We start from the raw sequence: 17,623 nt of genomic DNA, 5'->3' as shown, positions 1-17,623 counted from the left end.
GCGGGAATCGTCTATTGACATGGGGCCACAATTGTTGTGAATTTAATGTGAAGTTCCCATTTGCCCCCTTTCTCCCCCTACTCTTAACTTAAATTTTTTAAATTGCAAGTTACCCCTTTTGACATATAAAATGTGAGGGCATGAAAAAAGAAAAAGAATGGTGCAAGCTAGAGATCTCTAAGTCGATCCTATCAAAAGTGATGGCAGTTCAAAATTTGAATTTTTTGCCCCCTTTTTTAAGAAAAACGTTTTTTTTTTAAACGGCTGTAGCTCAAAAACGGTAATGGCTAGCAAAGATTTGAAAGAATTTTTATGATCAGGAATTAATTAAGGTTTCTACAAAACACTCTTAAGCGTTTTCCAAAAATCGCACCCTTCACCTTAAGATCACACTACTTATAAAATTTGTTAAATTTCTCAGATTTTTAAAGTTTTTTTTTACTGAACAAGCATTTTTCAAAGGTGTGACTAGCTGGCATGCTTGTTCAGTAAAAAAAACGTAAAAATACGGTAAAATGATTGTTATTATAGAATTTGTTTGTTGATTCGAGTATTTTTCATGGCGATGATGCTCATATGAATGTTTTGACTTTGTCATAGACAATAAGTCCTCGACCGCTGTAACGTCGATGGAGACTTAATGTTGAAATGACGTCCTTGGAGAGTGAAAAATAATGATAATTAACATATGAAGATTTTGTTTTCAGTCCAAAACATCACAACTCGCCGAAGCAAACCGAATCCGATCAGAATTTTCAGATGGGTTTTTGCCTCGTTGATTTTAAAGCGGTTTGCTATACCAATCCTTAGTCATTTCCAGCAGGATGTCTCCTCCTGCCCTCAATCGCTCAATGTTCTTTCCCCTATTGTACAAGGTGGTATCGTCAGCAAACAATAAGGTTTGTTCATCTAGGTGCAGATCGTTGATCATTATGCTAAACAACAGAGGTCCGACCACTTATCCTTGTGGCACCATGTGCCCCATAATCTGCACCAGTGCACAAGTACTCCTGGTGCAACTTATGGTGACTTGGTTCTGTGAAATGTTCGTCCTAAAAAAGAAGAAGCACTGTTAGGCCTAGAACTGCATCTTGATAAAATTAATGATCTCAATAGTACACCATCAGGCCAGAAGTTAGGATTTAGTAATTCACTTTCACAATTTGTAGGCACTCCTACTTTAAACGAGTCGTAGGATTTGAATCTTGCCTGCAACTGGATACACTTGAAGTAAGCAACACCCTTCTTCTTTATATATCCCAAAACTCCCTCACAAGTAATGTTGGGTGATACTCGTGACACAAATAGTAGAGATCCCTGAGTCGCCGACCTGAAAATTTTGTTCACTACACTCGTACCTATTATAACGTCATTCTTCCTTAGAACTGTGATGCTGTGTCTTCTAACATTGAGGTATTTTTACAATATCAGAATACGGTAGCCTAGGCCTAGTTGGTGTGACTTTTGTGGTTAAGCCATTTTCAGGGTTAGAGTTGGAATTGGAAACAACTTCTTTTCCTCGTTCCATCTGTGCAGCTTGTACCGTCCTAGTACTGCTTACAGTTTACAGTATTACCTGTTACACCACCAGTCACGACTCTTGTCAGTTTTAAAATTTAGTGGGAGTAGCCTACAAGAGAAATTGATATAGAGTGTTGAAGATTTAAATAAATACGGATTAAATGATATAGAAATGAAAGATTGTTTGTTCAGAGTGTTGTCTGAGTTCTACAATTTCAATTAGTTCTACGTTTTCAATTAGCTTAGTAGGTCAGACTAGAAAGTAAAATGAACCTTAATAATTCAGATCAGGTAAGGTAAGAAAAAGCTCAAGCTCAATCATTTTTAAATAAGCTTGATTCGAGGTTGAAAATTACTATTTGAATGGCCTTCAACAGAAAGACTTGTAGACAGGTCAGGCCAAAATACTGCCAAAATACATGTATTTGGTCTTTTTGTCATTGATTCTAAGTTCTACTGTCTGGGTTTGTTTGATTAATATTTTCTATTAATATCCTGGAGTTAATAATTGATACAACTTAACTCCACTCTTTATGATGAAAACATCTTTAACATGGAAATTTCTCTCTACTCCTCAGTTTTGAATTATTTTAGATTTATACTGTATACGCCTTTAATTATATGCATTCAAAACCCTCATTTAATCAATTCTAATATGCTTGGTTACTTTTGCTACTTTCATAAATGTATTCAGTTGATGTATTTTCTGATGGTAAACTTTGTTGTATTGACAGTGATACTTCATGTGCCAATGGTTTCCTCATTAAAAACATGACAGAATATGAAGACGATGAAGATATGGATCGTAAGGAAGATATAGAGCGTAAGTATTCCTCCAGATATAGACGTATTAAAGAATTTATTAATTAATGATAATAATATTGAGGTAATAAACCCTGTTTGGCTGGTTCACCACTCTACCATTTGTGTTGGTTCCTCTGTGAATAACTCAGTAAAGATTGAACTTGTTGTATTTAGATTTTATTTGCCTAGGCCATGTTTTGTTGATTACTAAGGGAAGGATAAGCCGAGGCCAGAAACTGGCCAATAACTGTACTTCAGAAAAGGGGGTTCACTTACAATTTCGGCATGCAAATTCTTTTTACTCTAAAGTGTTTAAAAAAGATGAGTTCTAAAACTCAACATTACTTTAACATGTTGGGTACGGGTCGTTCTGAAATTCAAAGCAAATATAGTGTCTCATTGAAAAAACAAGAATTTATAAATAAAATGTTTGCAAAAAAAATTATAATAATGTCAATAATTAACATGGTAAGTGGTACAAAACAATTATAATATAAAAATAAATATGTTTAAAAAAATCATGTGTGCCTTATTTTTCCCTTCGCTCACTGTCTCCTGTCTCAGGGTTCTAAGTTCAAAGTTAAAAATTTCCATGAAAATTATGTCAAAAAATAATAAAGGAACATTCAATATATTGATGAAAGAATGCCATTTGTTAATCAATTGAAGAGAAAAGCTCAATATCATCTTGTTTTTAAATATTTATGAAGTTTTAACTGTCTTCAAGTTCACGACGAATTTGCCGCAATGTTTTGAATTTGCCGCTAAATCGCCCGCCAATCAACGTATCCCAGCATGCACCGGCACTGTGTGAGAAGTGGAGTGTATTGTACAGAACGCCGGCCGGAACTTGATGATAAATTATATATTTCTCGAGTTAAAACTGAAATTCAGGTAAGAATTAGTGCGTACCTTTATTGCTGTTCCCTTCACTCACGTATCATAACTCAATAAATTTACAAATAACAATAATTACAATGGTATTGTTTGAAAGTACCGAGCAGTCAGTATAACCTCACTTTCAGGCCAGCTGAAGCTGCAGTTACAGTCGCGTCAAAAGTAATAGACCTTCAAATTTTCTCTCCGCCCACGTTCTCTCCACTCACGTGATCGGAGAGAAAAACGTGAGCGAAGAGAATGTTTCGTGACCAAATAACTTCTTTAGAGAGATTTGTTATCATGATTACTTTCCAAAATCAAAAGATAATTTTTTTTCGTTTTATAAAATTTACTAAGTAACAATTTAACCTCTGGGGTTTTTTTTTTAAGTTAATGAAAATGTGTTAGGCATTTGCAGTAATAAAATAAAAATATCCCCCCAAACATACCTTTTATATATATTTTTTAATAAGAATAATGATTTAACTTGTCATTTTTTTTTTAGAAAAAATAACCAATTAATTATTGTTAAAGAAATTTGTATGAAGCACAAATAGTTAGCCTACTGCAGATTTGATGGTTTTTCATTTACATTATTTGTTTCTAGAGACCAGTAACAGTTTTAAACTATTTTGTTAAGCATGATAAAAGTATTAAGTGTTAACTATGATTAAATATTTAAATTATTATACAATAGTTGGAAATACAATTCATTTTAACAAACTAGGATTACGATTTAATTTAAATACAATTTTAAGAATCATATATTTATTTTATTTGGGATAATGAGGTTATGTTAAGTAATTCTACAGTAAATAAGTGTAGAATGAAATTTAGCTATTCAGTAATTGTGTGATGTACACCTTTTCCAGAGCTATATAGGTTGTTTTTTTTTTTACTTGCTTCTTTATTTGTGTAAAAGCTGCAATAGATAGAAATATGCAGTTTGCGGGAATCGTCTATTGACATGGGGCCACAATTGTTGTGAATTTAATGTGAAGTTCCCATTTGCCCCCTTTCTCCCCCTACCCTTAACTTGCAAGTTACCCCTTTTGACATATAAAATGTGAGGGCATGAAAAAAGAAAAAGAATGGTGCAAGCTAGAGATCTCTAAGTCGATCCTATCAAAAGTGATGGCAGTTCAAAATTTGAATTTTTTGCCCCCTTTTTTAAGAAAAACGTTTTTTTTAAACGGCTGTAGCTCAAAAACGGTAATGGCTAGCAAAGATTTGAAAGAATTTTCATGACCAGGAATTAATTAAAGTTTCTACAAAACACTCTTAAGCGTTTTCAAAAAATCGTACCCCTTCACCTTAAGATCACACTACTTATAAAATTTGTTAAATTTCTCAGATTTTTTATCTTTTTTTACTGAACAAGCATTTTTCAGAGGTGTGACTAGCTGGCATGCTTGTTCAGTAAAAAAACCTTAAAAAATACAGTAAAATGATTGTTATTATAGAATTTGTTTGTTGATTCGAGTATTTTTTATGGCGATGATGCTCATATGAATGTTTTGACTTTGTCATAGACAATAAGTCCTCGACCGCTGTAACGTCAATGGAGACTTAATGTTGAAATAACGTCCTTGGAGAGTGACAAATAATGATAATTAACATATGAAGATTTTGTTTTCAGTCCAAAACATCACAACTCGCCGAAGCAAACCGAATCCGATCAGAATTTTCAGATGGGTTTTTGCCTCGCTGATTTTAAAGCGGTTTGCTATACCAATCCTTAGTCATTTCCAGCAGGATCAATGTTCAATGTTCTTTCCCCTATTGTACAAGGTGGTATCGTCAACAAACAATAAGGTTTGTTCATCTAGGTGCAGATCGTTGATCATTATGCTAAACAACAGAGGTCCCTGTGCCCCATAATCTGCACCAGTGTTAAATTATTATAAAACAATTATAAAACTTAATATTTAATAGCCTAAGAATTTATTTGAATGTTGATTATTGTAGGCCTACAATAAATTAAATATTTAAATGATTATAAAACAATTATCTAACTTAATATTGTAATAGCCTAAGAATTTATTTGCATGTTGATTATTGTAGGTCTGCAATAAATAAATATTTACAAAATTGTTATTAAAATTCGTTTACACTCTTTAATACAGTTGAAGATATTCCAGTCTATAATTTTGTTTTCAGATTTAGATGTTTCGTCAATAATGGCAAAGGGAACAAAGAAAGATAAAAATGAAGTTGAAAAATATAAGAGGCAGAAGAGTCTAGCGGCGGCTAGACAGCGGAGGCGAAGGGCAAGGATGACAGAAGAAGAACTTGAAAACAAAAGAAAAAGAGATCGTGAAAGATATTACAGATTGAAACAGGAGAAGAAGATTAAACCTGCAAGTGAAATGAATCAACCAGAATTGAATGAGATGAGAAAGAAGTGGAGGAAAAAAAAGGCGGCACAAAAGAAAAAGAAAGAAGATGAAAGAAGACTTACGGAGGATACTCCTGAAAATTCAGAAAGTGAAAGTCTCTAGTCACAACACACTATTATTATTACTATTATTATTATTATTTGATTATTATTATTGTTATCGTTATTACTATATGCACTTTTGTTGTTATCTATACATGTTTGTTAGTCATCACTCATCAATTCAATTCAATTTAATTCAATAGTTGTAACACAAATTGTATCCTGTATGAAATGGTTTGTCCGTCAAATAAATGAAATGAAATGAAACACAGCAACAACAGAGCCACAACTGAGTCTAGACAGAAGAAACAAGGAAGAAAAGCTGTCAAACAAGATAGGTCAAAGATGTACAGAGAACTAAAGAAGAAAACAGAAGAAAATGAGGTACTAAAAAGAAAACTGTTAAAGTATAAAAAAAGGTTGGAGAGGGAGAAAAAAAAGGAAAAAAATAGAATTGACAAAACGGCTTCCCCTACCCCGACCAAGAAGCTGGAAAATATTATAGGCACAGAGAAAGTTTCGCCAGTGGTCAGAAAACGACTGTTTGTAGGCTTAGCTCTTGAGCAACAGTTGAAGGACCAGGCACGATCTGTCAAGAATAGGAGCAATGACGAAAATATTTTGAATAAAGTAATAGGTAGCAAAATAATTAGAAAATATAGACTACAAAACCAACTGTCTCACATTATTTCTTACAAGCATAATATGAATATGGATAAATCATCTTTTTCAGCACCTAAAAAGAAAGTCTACAAGACAGTTAGAGTTACAGATGCTAAAGCCATCGTAAACTTTTTTGAAATGGACACGGTATCCAAAATGCTACCAGGAAAAAAGGATTTTGTGAGACAAGGAAAAGTGAAGAAACAGAGAAGATTGCTTTTAGACAGCCTCAAAAATCTTTCCCAAAGATTCATCAGAGAAAGTAAACTGAAGATATCGTTTTCTACATTTTGCCGGAGTAGGCCCTTTTGGGTTACGAAACCTAAAGAAAAGGACAGGGAAACTTGCGGTTGCATTCGTCATGACAATTTCCAGTTCTTAGCAACCGCTTTGAAAAAAGCAAAAGTATTGACACATGATAAGGCTCATGATCTGATAAAAGAGGTTGTTTGCTCCTCTAATAATGAAAACTGCATGACGAAAAAGTGTGACAAATGTAAAAGTAAATCTGTTTGTTTCCATCCTACAGAAGAAGTTGAGGCTGAGTACTTTGAATGGGTAACAACTTCAATGAAGAAAAACATCAAAGGTGTAGAAAAAGTGGTGAAGAGGGTGGTAAAAAGGCAACAAGTTGCTAAAGTTTCAGACTTGATAAATAAATTTAATAAGGAAATAGTGCTTTTCCAGTCCCACGTTTTTTCTATGAAACACCAAGCCAAGTGCTTGCAGTCATTAAAAGAAAGCTTGAAAGAGGAGGAACTACTCTTTTAAGTAGACTTTTCCAAAATTATATAGGGAAATGTTCCACTGAGATTCAGTCTATGCATTTCGGCGCTTCGAAGCGCCAAATTTCCTTACACACGGGCGCAATCTACTATTTCAAAGACGAAGAAATGCAGTGCAAAACCTTCTGCACTGTTTCAGATAATCTAGATCATCAGGCTCATGGAGTATGGGCACACCTTGATCCAGTACTGAAAGGTATTGGGGAACAAATCCCTAAGACGAAAATGGTCCATTTTTTCCAGATAGCCCCTCCTCCCAGTACCGAAACCGGTATAACTTTTACCCGATGCAAAATTTGCTTCCAAAATACTTTAAAAATTTAGTTGGGTTCACATGGAACTTTTCTGAGCCGGGACACGGCAAAGGTGTGATGGATGGGGTGGGGGGATCCGTGAAAAGAAATGCCGACAAAATGGTTTTACAAGGAAAAGACATTGTTTGTGCTAAGGACTTGGTATCTTTATTTACAAAGAGTAAAACTAATGTAATATAAATAACCTCTTCAGCGGTTGAACAGATGAAAAAATCAATACCGGAAGATATTAAGCCTATTAAAGGTATAATGAGCATCCGGCAGTTGTGTTGGAATAAGGAGGTTCAGTGTGTGTTTGGGCGGAAACTTTCGTGTATGAAATGTCTAAGTCCCGATAATATTAAGTGTAGCCACTGCCACCTATGCATTGCTTCAGCTTGTACAAGCAAACTCTCCTCAAAAAAGAAAAAAATTAAATTAAGATGTTTTTACATCATCAGACGAGGACAATTCCCTTGAAGAGGAAACCAAGAAAGTGATAACACCCTTGCCATACTCTTATGAAGACCCAAAATTAGGCAGATATGTTGTTGTCTCTTTTCCCACTGGAAAGACTAAGTTTCAAAGCTATGTAGCAGTTATTCGAGGAAAAGTACAAGATGACCGAGATATCTTTGTGATGTTTATGACGAACTATGGAAATATGGCGACTTTTAGGCCCAATGAAAATTATAGCAGCTATATTTCATGTGACCAAATCGTTGGCATTTTGCTAGACCCTGATCTAGTTGCAAACGGCGACAGAATCTTATATAAGTTTAAAAACCCTATCGCCCTCTAAACTAAAATTTCCAACTAAATGTGGTTTAACAAAACTTTTGATTATTTGTTGGAAGTTTATTTATAACTCTTGTTTTTAAGTTTGAGTTACTCAATTAATTAATTAATTGGAGAGTTACCAAGTTTAGCCAGAGATCTCATTGTATACGGATGCACTGTGTATACGGTGTATTGTTTAGGTGAAAGGAAAGCAAACAATTGTAAACTTATTGATATTATATCACTATTTTATTCTCATTCACAAACTAAACAGTCTCATAAAACTACATTCACTTAAAATAATTAAAAAACATTATTCTTAGGCCTTAAAATTTCTCTTCGCTCACTTTGTAGTTCCCCTCTCTCACTCTGTAGTTCCCCTCGCTCACACTAATTCCCCTCTCTCACACCCAGTAAAAGCTCTGTTTATAAAAAAATAATTTTTTTTAAAACCTGTTTTCAATTTCAATGCAAGAACCAATGATCATTAAACAGGTTTATTAGTTTTTTTTTAATGAATTAAATAAAAATTTAACTTCTGTTTTGGTCTATTTGGTAAAAAATGGAGTTTTTTTTGGATCAGCAACTATTACTTTTAATTAAATAACGTTTTAAAAATTTTTTATCGTTAGTTACAGTTATAAACTTTTACTTAAAACTATAAATTTTACTATTTTTGTTTTTTTTCCGATCCCCAAATTTGCCTTGAATTTGAGAACGACCCGTACACTCTACTCTTGTTAATTCAAACATTTAATAAATCAAAACTTACGATAATTAAAAATTAAAGCTATGTCCACAGAGAATTTCTTGATATTTCAAAGTTTTACCACACATTTTTTACACTCGGTAATACAAAGTTTAAGTTGAGGGCAGGTTGATTTGGATTGGAACACAGTAATTCGAAGTTTTGTTAGCAGAACTCTCTATTATTCAAAGAGACGGAGGTGAATTCATAGATTTATTGCTCTCATAACAGAAAACTATGAAGCTCACTACAGGTTGAAGCTGTATTTGTTGTATTCTTATGACAACTAAACATAAATAAAAGTCGATTGTGAAAAAAAATAAGTGATTGCAGCAGTAAAAAGTGGTAGAATAAAGTTTGAAGCAGAAAAAACATTTGAAATTCCTTCAAAAACAAAAAATTGACACACTCTTGATTTGAACTAATATCATTGATGATGCAAGACTCAAGAGCAAGAAGCAAACTAAAATAACAAATTTTTCAAACTAAAATAAGCTGTTTCAACTCTTTGTAATTTAAATGGATTCTTTTCCTCCTGATAAATCAAACCACTTGACTGGTCAAAATCCTTGATTATTCAAAACTCTTGTTAATTCCAATTAATTTGCTCAGCCCACCAATTTCAAATAATTCTAGAGTCTACTGTATTCTGAATTTTATCAAGTTCTTGTTTCCTGTCTTCTGGATAAAGAAATTAGATGTATTGACATTTGGAGATACATAGGTTCATAAATAGTTACCTTTATAATAAGACTGTCAGTATTACATTACATTTACAAAAAAATAGGGGTGTGCGAACAGTGGTTTTTGGGTTCAAATCGAATTGAATACTTCATAATATTTTCTAATATGGAATATTACCGAGCGAATATTTATGATATTATACACTCCAAATAGTTTTCCAATCACAGCTTTGGAACTCTACTAAGGTTAATAATCGTAATTTTAACCAATGTAACATGTCTAAATAATCTATTTTTGCCTTTACCTATTTGTTCTTGGACAAAATCAGTATAGTACAAGGCTTCCAGGATTTTTCTCATTTTATTTTCCAACACATTATAAAAACCTTTGACTTTTAACAGGATTATATGTCAAGAATGAAACAGTTAAGATAAAAGCTTAATCAACCTATTTTACTGCTAAAATAAGTCATAATAAAGTAGTTAAAAATTTTGGTTAAGAATATGTAGGAATAAACATGTTTGTAGCAACATTTTGAAAAGATAATTTAACACACTGGTTATCAGCTGTCACCATTCAACAGATGACAATGAAAGACTGGAGATTACGATGAAGTAAAGTCAAAGAGTAAAAGTTCAAAAAATCAAAACTTATATATAGTCTATAATAATATCAATATCAATGCAAATATTCCACAATTTCTATGTTCTATGTTCTATTATGTTCTATGTTCTATTCTACAATAATAATGTTCCGGTTATAAAATAATTATTACTATAAGTATTGTAGCAACACAACTCGCATTTGCTGGAACCTTCCCAGGAAATAAAGTAAAATTAAATGCAGACGACACAAGTCAATGTATTTAAACTGCAAGTCAATGTTTTTGAAACTGCAATGTCTTTTTCTGGAAGGAAGGGCAGCAGGATGTAAACGAACCATAAACCATTGTCTCCAGTAGGGGGCAGGCATTCTCAAGGTCATACACCCTCCCCTCTTACACCTCCAGTTTGCATTACAATTCTCCTATTTCAGACACAATTGTATAGCAAAACAAAAAAGTGGAGTCAAAAATATATTTCTCTGTCCAAAAATAAAAATAAATTGCAGATTATTTTCATAGAAATTAGTTTACAAAGTTTGCGTCTTGTTAAGGAGTATGTTTAATCTATGCTTTAGCATATACTGAAGTGCAGTTCTAACCTCATAGCTTGCTAGTTTTTACTCAGACAACACTTTCAGATGATTTATTTCATCATTCTACTGTAATTTAGTTTAACTTCACATTACAAATGTAGATCCTAATATTAATTAAGCTAGGAGAATTTATTTCGATGTCATACAAATAACAAATAGATATCTGTAAATAAAATTTCTTCTAAATATAGGCTATTGTTAGTTAATAAAGTAAGAATGGTGGACAGTCTTATCTATCCATGCCGGTAGGTCTAGCTGATCGGAGTAATTTTAATACCGACACAACAAAATTATCGCCCTTGAAAATGGGCGTGTGTGTAGACTTTAGAGTTAAGGAAGATGTCATAATATGCTGAAGTTGCCGCTGTTATTTATAATACAAATCATGAAATGTTGGGATGAAATAAAACAACACAATACCATGATTTATTTGGTTGCTGTTACAGATTATTTCTGGGTTTATTTGCTCGAATGTTCGAATATACTCATTAAGATCGAGTCGGGCTCGAATACTAAAGTATTCGTTCAACTACTCGAACTTTCGAATATTCGCACACCCCTAAGAAAAAAGTGAACACTACATTAACAAAAAAACATTTATATGGTCGATTTTTACAGACCCCAACTTGGTGAGAAGCTTTTATTGATTCTTACCATGTTGTATATAAATATGTTAGGAACTCTTAATATTGGAATTAAGGATGTTAAAACCGTTTATTAGCTAATTTAATGTTTTTATACTATGTCAAAATCCATAATGTTATTTTGAATACATAGGTATTTTCTTTATTTTTGTAACAACATCCTCTATAAAAATCTTTGAGATAAAAGATTGTAATTCTTGATGAATCTTTTACAGAGAACTCAAAGCGTTTCAAACAGGAAGAACAGTATCAACTCTCCGAAACAACCCTAAAACAAGAAGAGACTCTGGAAAAACTCGAACCATCAGATGAAGTGACAATTATTAAACATGAAGAAACAATTGTAAAACATGAAGAAACAATTGTAAAACATGAAGAGACACTTGTAAAACTTGAAGAGTTGTCTCAACCCTATGAGACGACTGAAGAACAAGAAAAGACTGACCAAGAAACCGATGAGACTGCCAAACAACAATAATAGACTGCCAACAGAAGAATAGTTACAATGTGCCTTGATGTGTGATTTATTGAAGTGTTAAGTTAATGTATGTACGCTGTATGGATTTATTGATGTCCTATTACCAAATTATTATATTTGAATAACATACATTTTAAAAATTACATCACACTACCAAAAGTACATTCTATAATTAATAAATATTCTTTTTGAGAATCGAAAGACTGATAGCGCAATTACTGTTATGGCAATCTTAAGAATTGCTATATTTCGACTGTAAAGATTCAGACAATTTTGTGGTGTTTGTCACACATAAACTGAGTGCTAGTTGTAGAAACTTTACCTCTACTTCAAGTGATTTTATTCAGTATTTAACCCTTTTTAGTTGGTAAGATTTAGAGTTACCTCATTACTCTTAAGTGTTAATTAAATTTTATTATTTCTTTACAATTTTATACATTTTCTCTTTCTCTAAACCATTTAATATCAATTTGTCAAACAAAGTTGACAAAATAAAACTGAAGTTACTCATTCACCTTGAAATACATATTGAATGTAATGAAAGTTTAAGCAAACTAATGCAGAATAATAGATAGTAAATAAAATGAAGAAGATATAGAATAAAAGAAAAGGTAGTTAAAGTATCATCTGCACTACAATAGAAGTTAGCTAAAAATAAAATACTACCTAATATTTTTTGTAAAATTTGTCTTTATATCTTACAAACACTTTACTGGCATTACATTTTTCCAAGAGTGTCCCACTGCAGCGAGTGGTCCATACATCATTTACAAGAGGTTAACTTGTATAGTTAATAGCATTTCACTGCATTTTTCATAACACTGCATAATATTGTAGTACTAGAAAAGCCAAATGGATCTTTAAGAATTTGTATCGATCCAACACAACTTAATAAATATATCATAAGAGAGAGGTATGCAATTCCTTTGCTAAAAGGACCTGGCTCCAAACTTAAGTAATAAGAAATATTTCACAATTTTGGATTTGAAAGACAGGTTTTATCATATTGAGGAAAATGTGATCATTCAGCACGATCTTTGGAACTTACAGATTTTTTAGGGCACCTTTTTGCCTCTCTTGTGTTCCTGAAAAATTTCAAAGATTGGTACACAAATATTTCAAAGGCATTAAAGATCTTTCAATCTATTTTGATGATTTGTGCATTGCTACTGATATTAAAGAGGAAAATGATAATATTATAAAACAGGTTATAAAGAGCAAGACCAGTATAATATTAGATTTAACTGTAGTAAAATGCAATACTGTGTTAATATGGTAAAATACATTGGTGCTATATTCAGTGAACAAGGAATGCAACCGGATAGATAAATACCCCCGCCGCAGCAAACCTGCCGACTAAGCGAATTTCCATTTGTCTGAATTGATTTTCAATTAAATACTTATATTTTAATAACATTAGGTTTAACAAGTACCTAGGTTTGCTGCTACAAGGAAACTAATAAAGTGTGTTTTTGAGTAAAATATTTATAGCTTAGTACAAAATAAATAAATTTGCCAAGTTTGATCAAAATATATTCATAAACAAGCAAACTACAACATTTGACAATATTCTCCATAAGAATAACATGGGAATTTTAAATTTACAATTTGTTTCATTTTCTCCGTTACTAATATTCAAACAAAAATACTTTTATATACTAAATTATTTGTTTTTTTAAGCTCTTTAAAAAGGTCTAAAGAGAAATTGGGAAATTTTGTGTTTTGAGGGTCAAAAGTGAGAAAAACCAACTTTTACCCCATAAAACCCCCCGTAAAGCCCCGTTCCCATGGTCCGATCGTGCTGGTTCGCGAACTCATTCAAGTTTATCCCGCTTTACACCTTTAAACCAAATTTCATTAAAATCGGACAAAAATTACTCAAGTTATCACGTTCACGGACGTATATATATATATATATGTCTATATATATATATATACATATATAAAAATTTGAACGAATAGTGTTTTTGGCCTCTGGGGACATCAAAATGAAAAAGTAAATCGGTCCCGGGTCTAGGTCTTACCGTGCCACCTACGGTAATAGCTACTTCCCTATAGGGAAATTCGCTAAAAATAGAAACAATAAAGAATTTTAAAACTCCTTTATCTAAGGTAGAATTGCAAAGATTTTTAGGTATGGTAAATTACATCAGAAATTTTGTCCTTAATTTGGCGTCACTAACTTCACCTCTTAGAGATTTACTAAAAAAGGATATTCCCTGGCAATGGTATGAACATCATTCTAATGCTCTTGAAAAAATCAATCACTCTGTAGTGGTCAAGTCTTAGGGAATTTTGATCCTTCTCTTCCTATTGAAATACAGTGTGATGCTTCACATGATTTGGTAGGGTGTTGTTGCATGCAAAATGACAGGCCTGTTAGTTACTTTTCTTGAAGTCTTACCACAGCAGAAGTTGATTATGCTTAAATTGAAAAATAATTATTAGCTATTTGTTTCTCTTGCAAGAAATGCCATAACTATATCTATAAGAATGAAAATGTTACAATTTTTACTGACCATTTACCTCTTTGCCTCTTTTGTCAATTTTTAATAAGCCATTGTTTAAAATTGTCAATAACAGAATAAGAAGGCTAAGACTTAAATTAATGATATACAGCTTTAAACTAAAATATTTGCCAGGAAAACACATGCATGTTGCTGACTTTTTATCTTGAAATGGTATTAAAGATGAGGTTGAATGGCATGAACCCTTAGATGGCATTGTACATTGTATTTAATCTTCTGAAGTGAAGTTTGGTGATAGAAGACTTGAGGAATTTAAAGAGGAAACAGGAAATGATTATGTTTTAAACAAAGTTATACAGTGGCGGTTCTAGGACCTTGTCAAGGGGGGTTTAGAGGTGCACCCCCCATTAAAGAAGGGGGGTCAGGGGGTCCTCCCCCGGAAAAATTTGGAATTTTCAAAGCAGTTTGGTGACTTTCTAAAGCCATTTTTAATACCTAAAACCGTGCCCAATTGTCCATAAACTCCCATTTCACCTGTTAATTGTCATAAGCAAATAGACATTTAAAAAATTAAACTATGACGATTGCATTAATGAATTTCAAAACACACTGTAGACTACGGCTATATCCTCCTAAAAGCCGTTGGGTGACTTTCTACAGGCAGTTTTAATGTCTAGAACTGTGTGCAAAACCTCCCATTTAATTGTCATGAATAAGTAGATATTTTTAAATCTACAGTAACTATGACGATTGCATTCATAAATCTCAAAACATATTGTAGGCTACGGCCATATCCTCCTAAAAGCTGTTTACTGACTTTCTAAAGCCATTATTATTGTCTATATCTGTGTCCAAAAATCTCTCATTTCACCTGTCGTTTGTTTTGTCATGAGCAAGTAGACATTTAAAAAATCAAGCTATGACAAACTTGCATTCATGAATTTCAAAACATAGGCCTACTGTAAAAGCCAAATCTCCTAAAAGCCATTTGGTGACTTTATCAAGTCATTTCTAACGGCTAGAACTGTGTCCAATTGTCCTGAAACATTACATTTCACCTGTTAATATGTCATGCAAGCAAGTAGGACACGTTTATTAACCTTACGTTTTTCTCCATTTCATAGATCTGTCACAATATGTATAGTATCGAATTCAGTAATAGCATTGACTATATAAACTTTAACACTTAGTGGTAATCGGATTACCATCTCATTAATGGTAATAGGCTACTATGGTGCTACCGCTGATTGCTGATTGATGCATGTGTAAAGTTAGTGGCTAGCAGACAATTTGACAACCAACTATGGAACATCAGGAAATCAGCTTTTTTTCCCGTCCTCGCTCGCCTTTGCCCTAGCATGTCAGCTGACTGCTGTAAAAATTGGATGATGCGTACAACTTTCCATAGCGTAGTATTGTTTTATTCGTTGTGCTATTATTGTCCACAAAGTTTATCTACGTGAAACTTAATACTATTCCTGCCATCGCTCATCAAGTTTAATAAAAACTACGTTGATGTCTGTTTTCTGTTTTATGTGTTTTTAAGGACGAAATGTATGTTTAAATTTATTTTTCCACGGTCCAAGGGGGGGGCTTTAGCCCTTGTAGCCCCCCATTGGAACCGCCACTGAAGTTAAACAATTTAGTAAAACCCAATGGCCAAAATCTTTTTATTATGGTGATTTAAAGCATTATTTCTATATGAAAAATGATGTAACTCATCAAGATGGATTACTCTATTCGAATGACAAACTTATAATACCTAATAAACTCAGAAAATTTATGCTGTCACACCTGCATGAGACTCTTCTAGGAACAACCAAAATATTGAAGACTGCCAATTTATTATTTTACTGGCCAGAAATGTCATCAGACATAAGAAATACAGTATATCAATGTTCTATATGTATGAAACACCAACGTTCAATATTGAATGAACCTTCAAAAGCTCACAGTGTTCCGAGTGTGCTCGCACAAAAATTTACAAGATCAGCGCGCCTAACGGCGTCAGAACAAAACGTTTACTTTCTGGATAGCCTCAGTATAATAATAACATCAAGTCCTTGCTATCCAAAAAGTAATGGACCAAAAAGTAAGCAGAAAAGGCTGTGGGGATTGTAAAGAATATGTTACGGAAGAGTGCTGAAAGTGATTTTGAACTCTTCTTTTTAAACTATATAAACTCACCTGTTGCAAACCTGGACTATTCACCATCTCAGCTTTTAAACAGCAGACACATAAGATCAAAACTACCCATTCCCAACAGTTATCTACAGCATAAAACAGTTTCTTTTGAGGTACATGAAAGAATAAATGAAAGCAAAAAGTATCAAGAACAAAATTGTAACAGATCAGCCTTGAAGAAAGAAGATGAATTCCAAGTGGGAAAAGAGGTTCTAGTACAAGATATTAAAACTAAATTTGGAATCCTGGTATGGTTAAGAAATTACACACCATATAAGAAAATTTAAATCTATTTTAAACAAGGACAGTCAAATTAAACCCAATGAGGTTTGCTGCTACAAGGAAACTAATAAAGTGTTTTTTTAGTAAAATATTAATAGCTTAGTATAAAATAAATAAATTTGCCAAGTTTGATCAAAATATATACATAAACAAACAAACTACTGTGTACAACAACATTTTACAATATTCTCCATAAGAAAAACATGGGAATTTAAATTTACAATTTTTTGAACTTTCTTTGTTGCCAATAACCATACAAAAACACTTTTATATACTAAATTATTTGTTTTTTTTAAGCTCTTTAAAAATGTCCAAAGAGAAATTGGGAAATTTTGGGTTTTGAGGGTTAAAAATTAGAAAAACAATTTTTTACCCTATAAAACCCCGTTCCTATGGTTTGATCATGCTGCTTCGCTAACTCATTCAAGTTTATCCCGTCTTACACCTTTAAACAAAATTTCATCAAAATCGAACAAAAATTACTCAAGTTATCACGTTCTTGAACGTATATACATATATAAAAATTTGAACGAATGGTGTTTTTGGCCTCTGGGGAGATTAAAATAAAAAGTAAATCGGTCCCGGGCCTAGGTCTTACTGCGCCACCAACGGGTAATAGCTACTTCCCTATAGGGAAGTTCGCTAATATATCAACCGAACCAAGATATTTAGTGATGTTAAGCTTTTATTGATTAAATTTAAATTTGCCTAGATGTCTCCTCACCACATTCTTAAATTAGCTCCTCTCTTATAAGTACCTATCAAACTTTCTT

At 32.8% G+C, this 17,623-nt stretch overlaps 1 protein-coding gene across 1 annotated transcript in view; it reads left to right on the top strand.

The window, feature by feature from the left end:
* LOC128998738 (protein SET-like) overlaps nucleotides 1-12,345 on the top strand; it is a 36,909-nt gene extending 24,564 nt beyond the window's left edge. Inside the window, exons 7-8 of the mRNA XM_054425067.1 lie at nucleotides 2,256-2,344; nucleotides 11,654-12,345. Coding sequence (XP_054281042.1) covers nucleotides 2,256-2,344; nucleotides 11,654-11,916 — 352 coding nt within the window. The 3' untranslated portion in view covers nucleotides 11,917-12,345. The remainder of the gene's footprint in view (nucleotides 1-2,255; nucleotides 2,345-11,653) is intronic.
* Nucleotides 12,346-17,623: the final 5,278 nt, after the last annotated feature.

Source organism: Macrosteles quadrilineatus, unplaced genomic scaffold (assembly GCF_028750875.1).
Source record: "Macrosteles quadrilineatus isolate MER2022 unplaced genomic scaffold, UCM_ALF_1.0 Scaffold_7__1_contigs__length_78375512, whole genome shotgun sequence".
Lineage (NCBI taxonomy): Eukaryota > Metazoa > Arthropoda > Insecta > Hemiptera > Cicadellidae > Macrosteles > Macrosteles quadrilineatus.
Note: the sequence above shows the minus strand (reverse complement) of the source record. Positions and strands in the feature narration are given on the sequence as shown.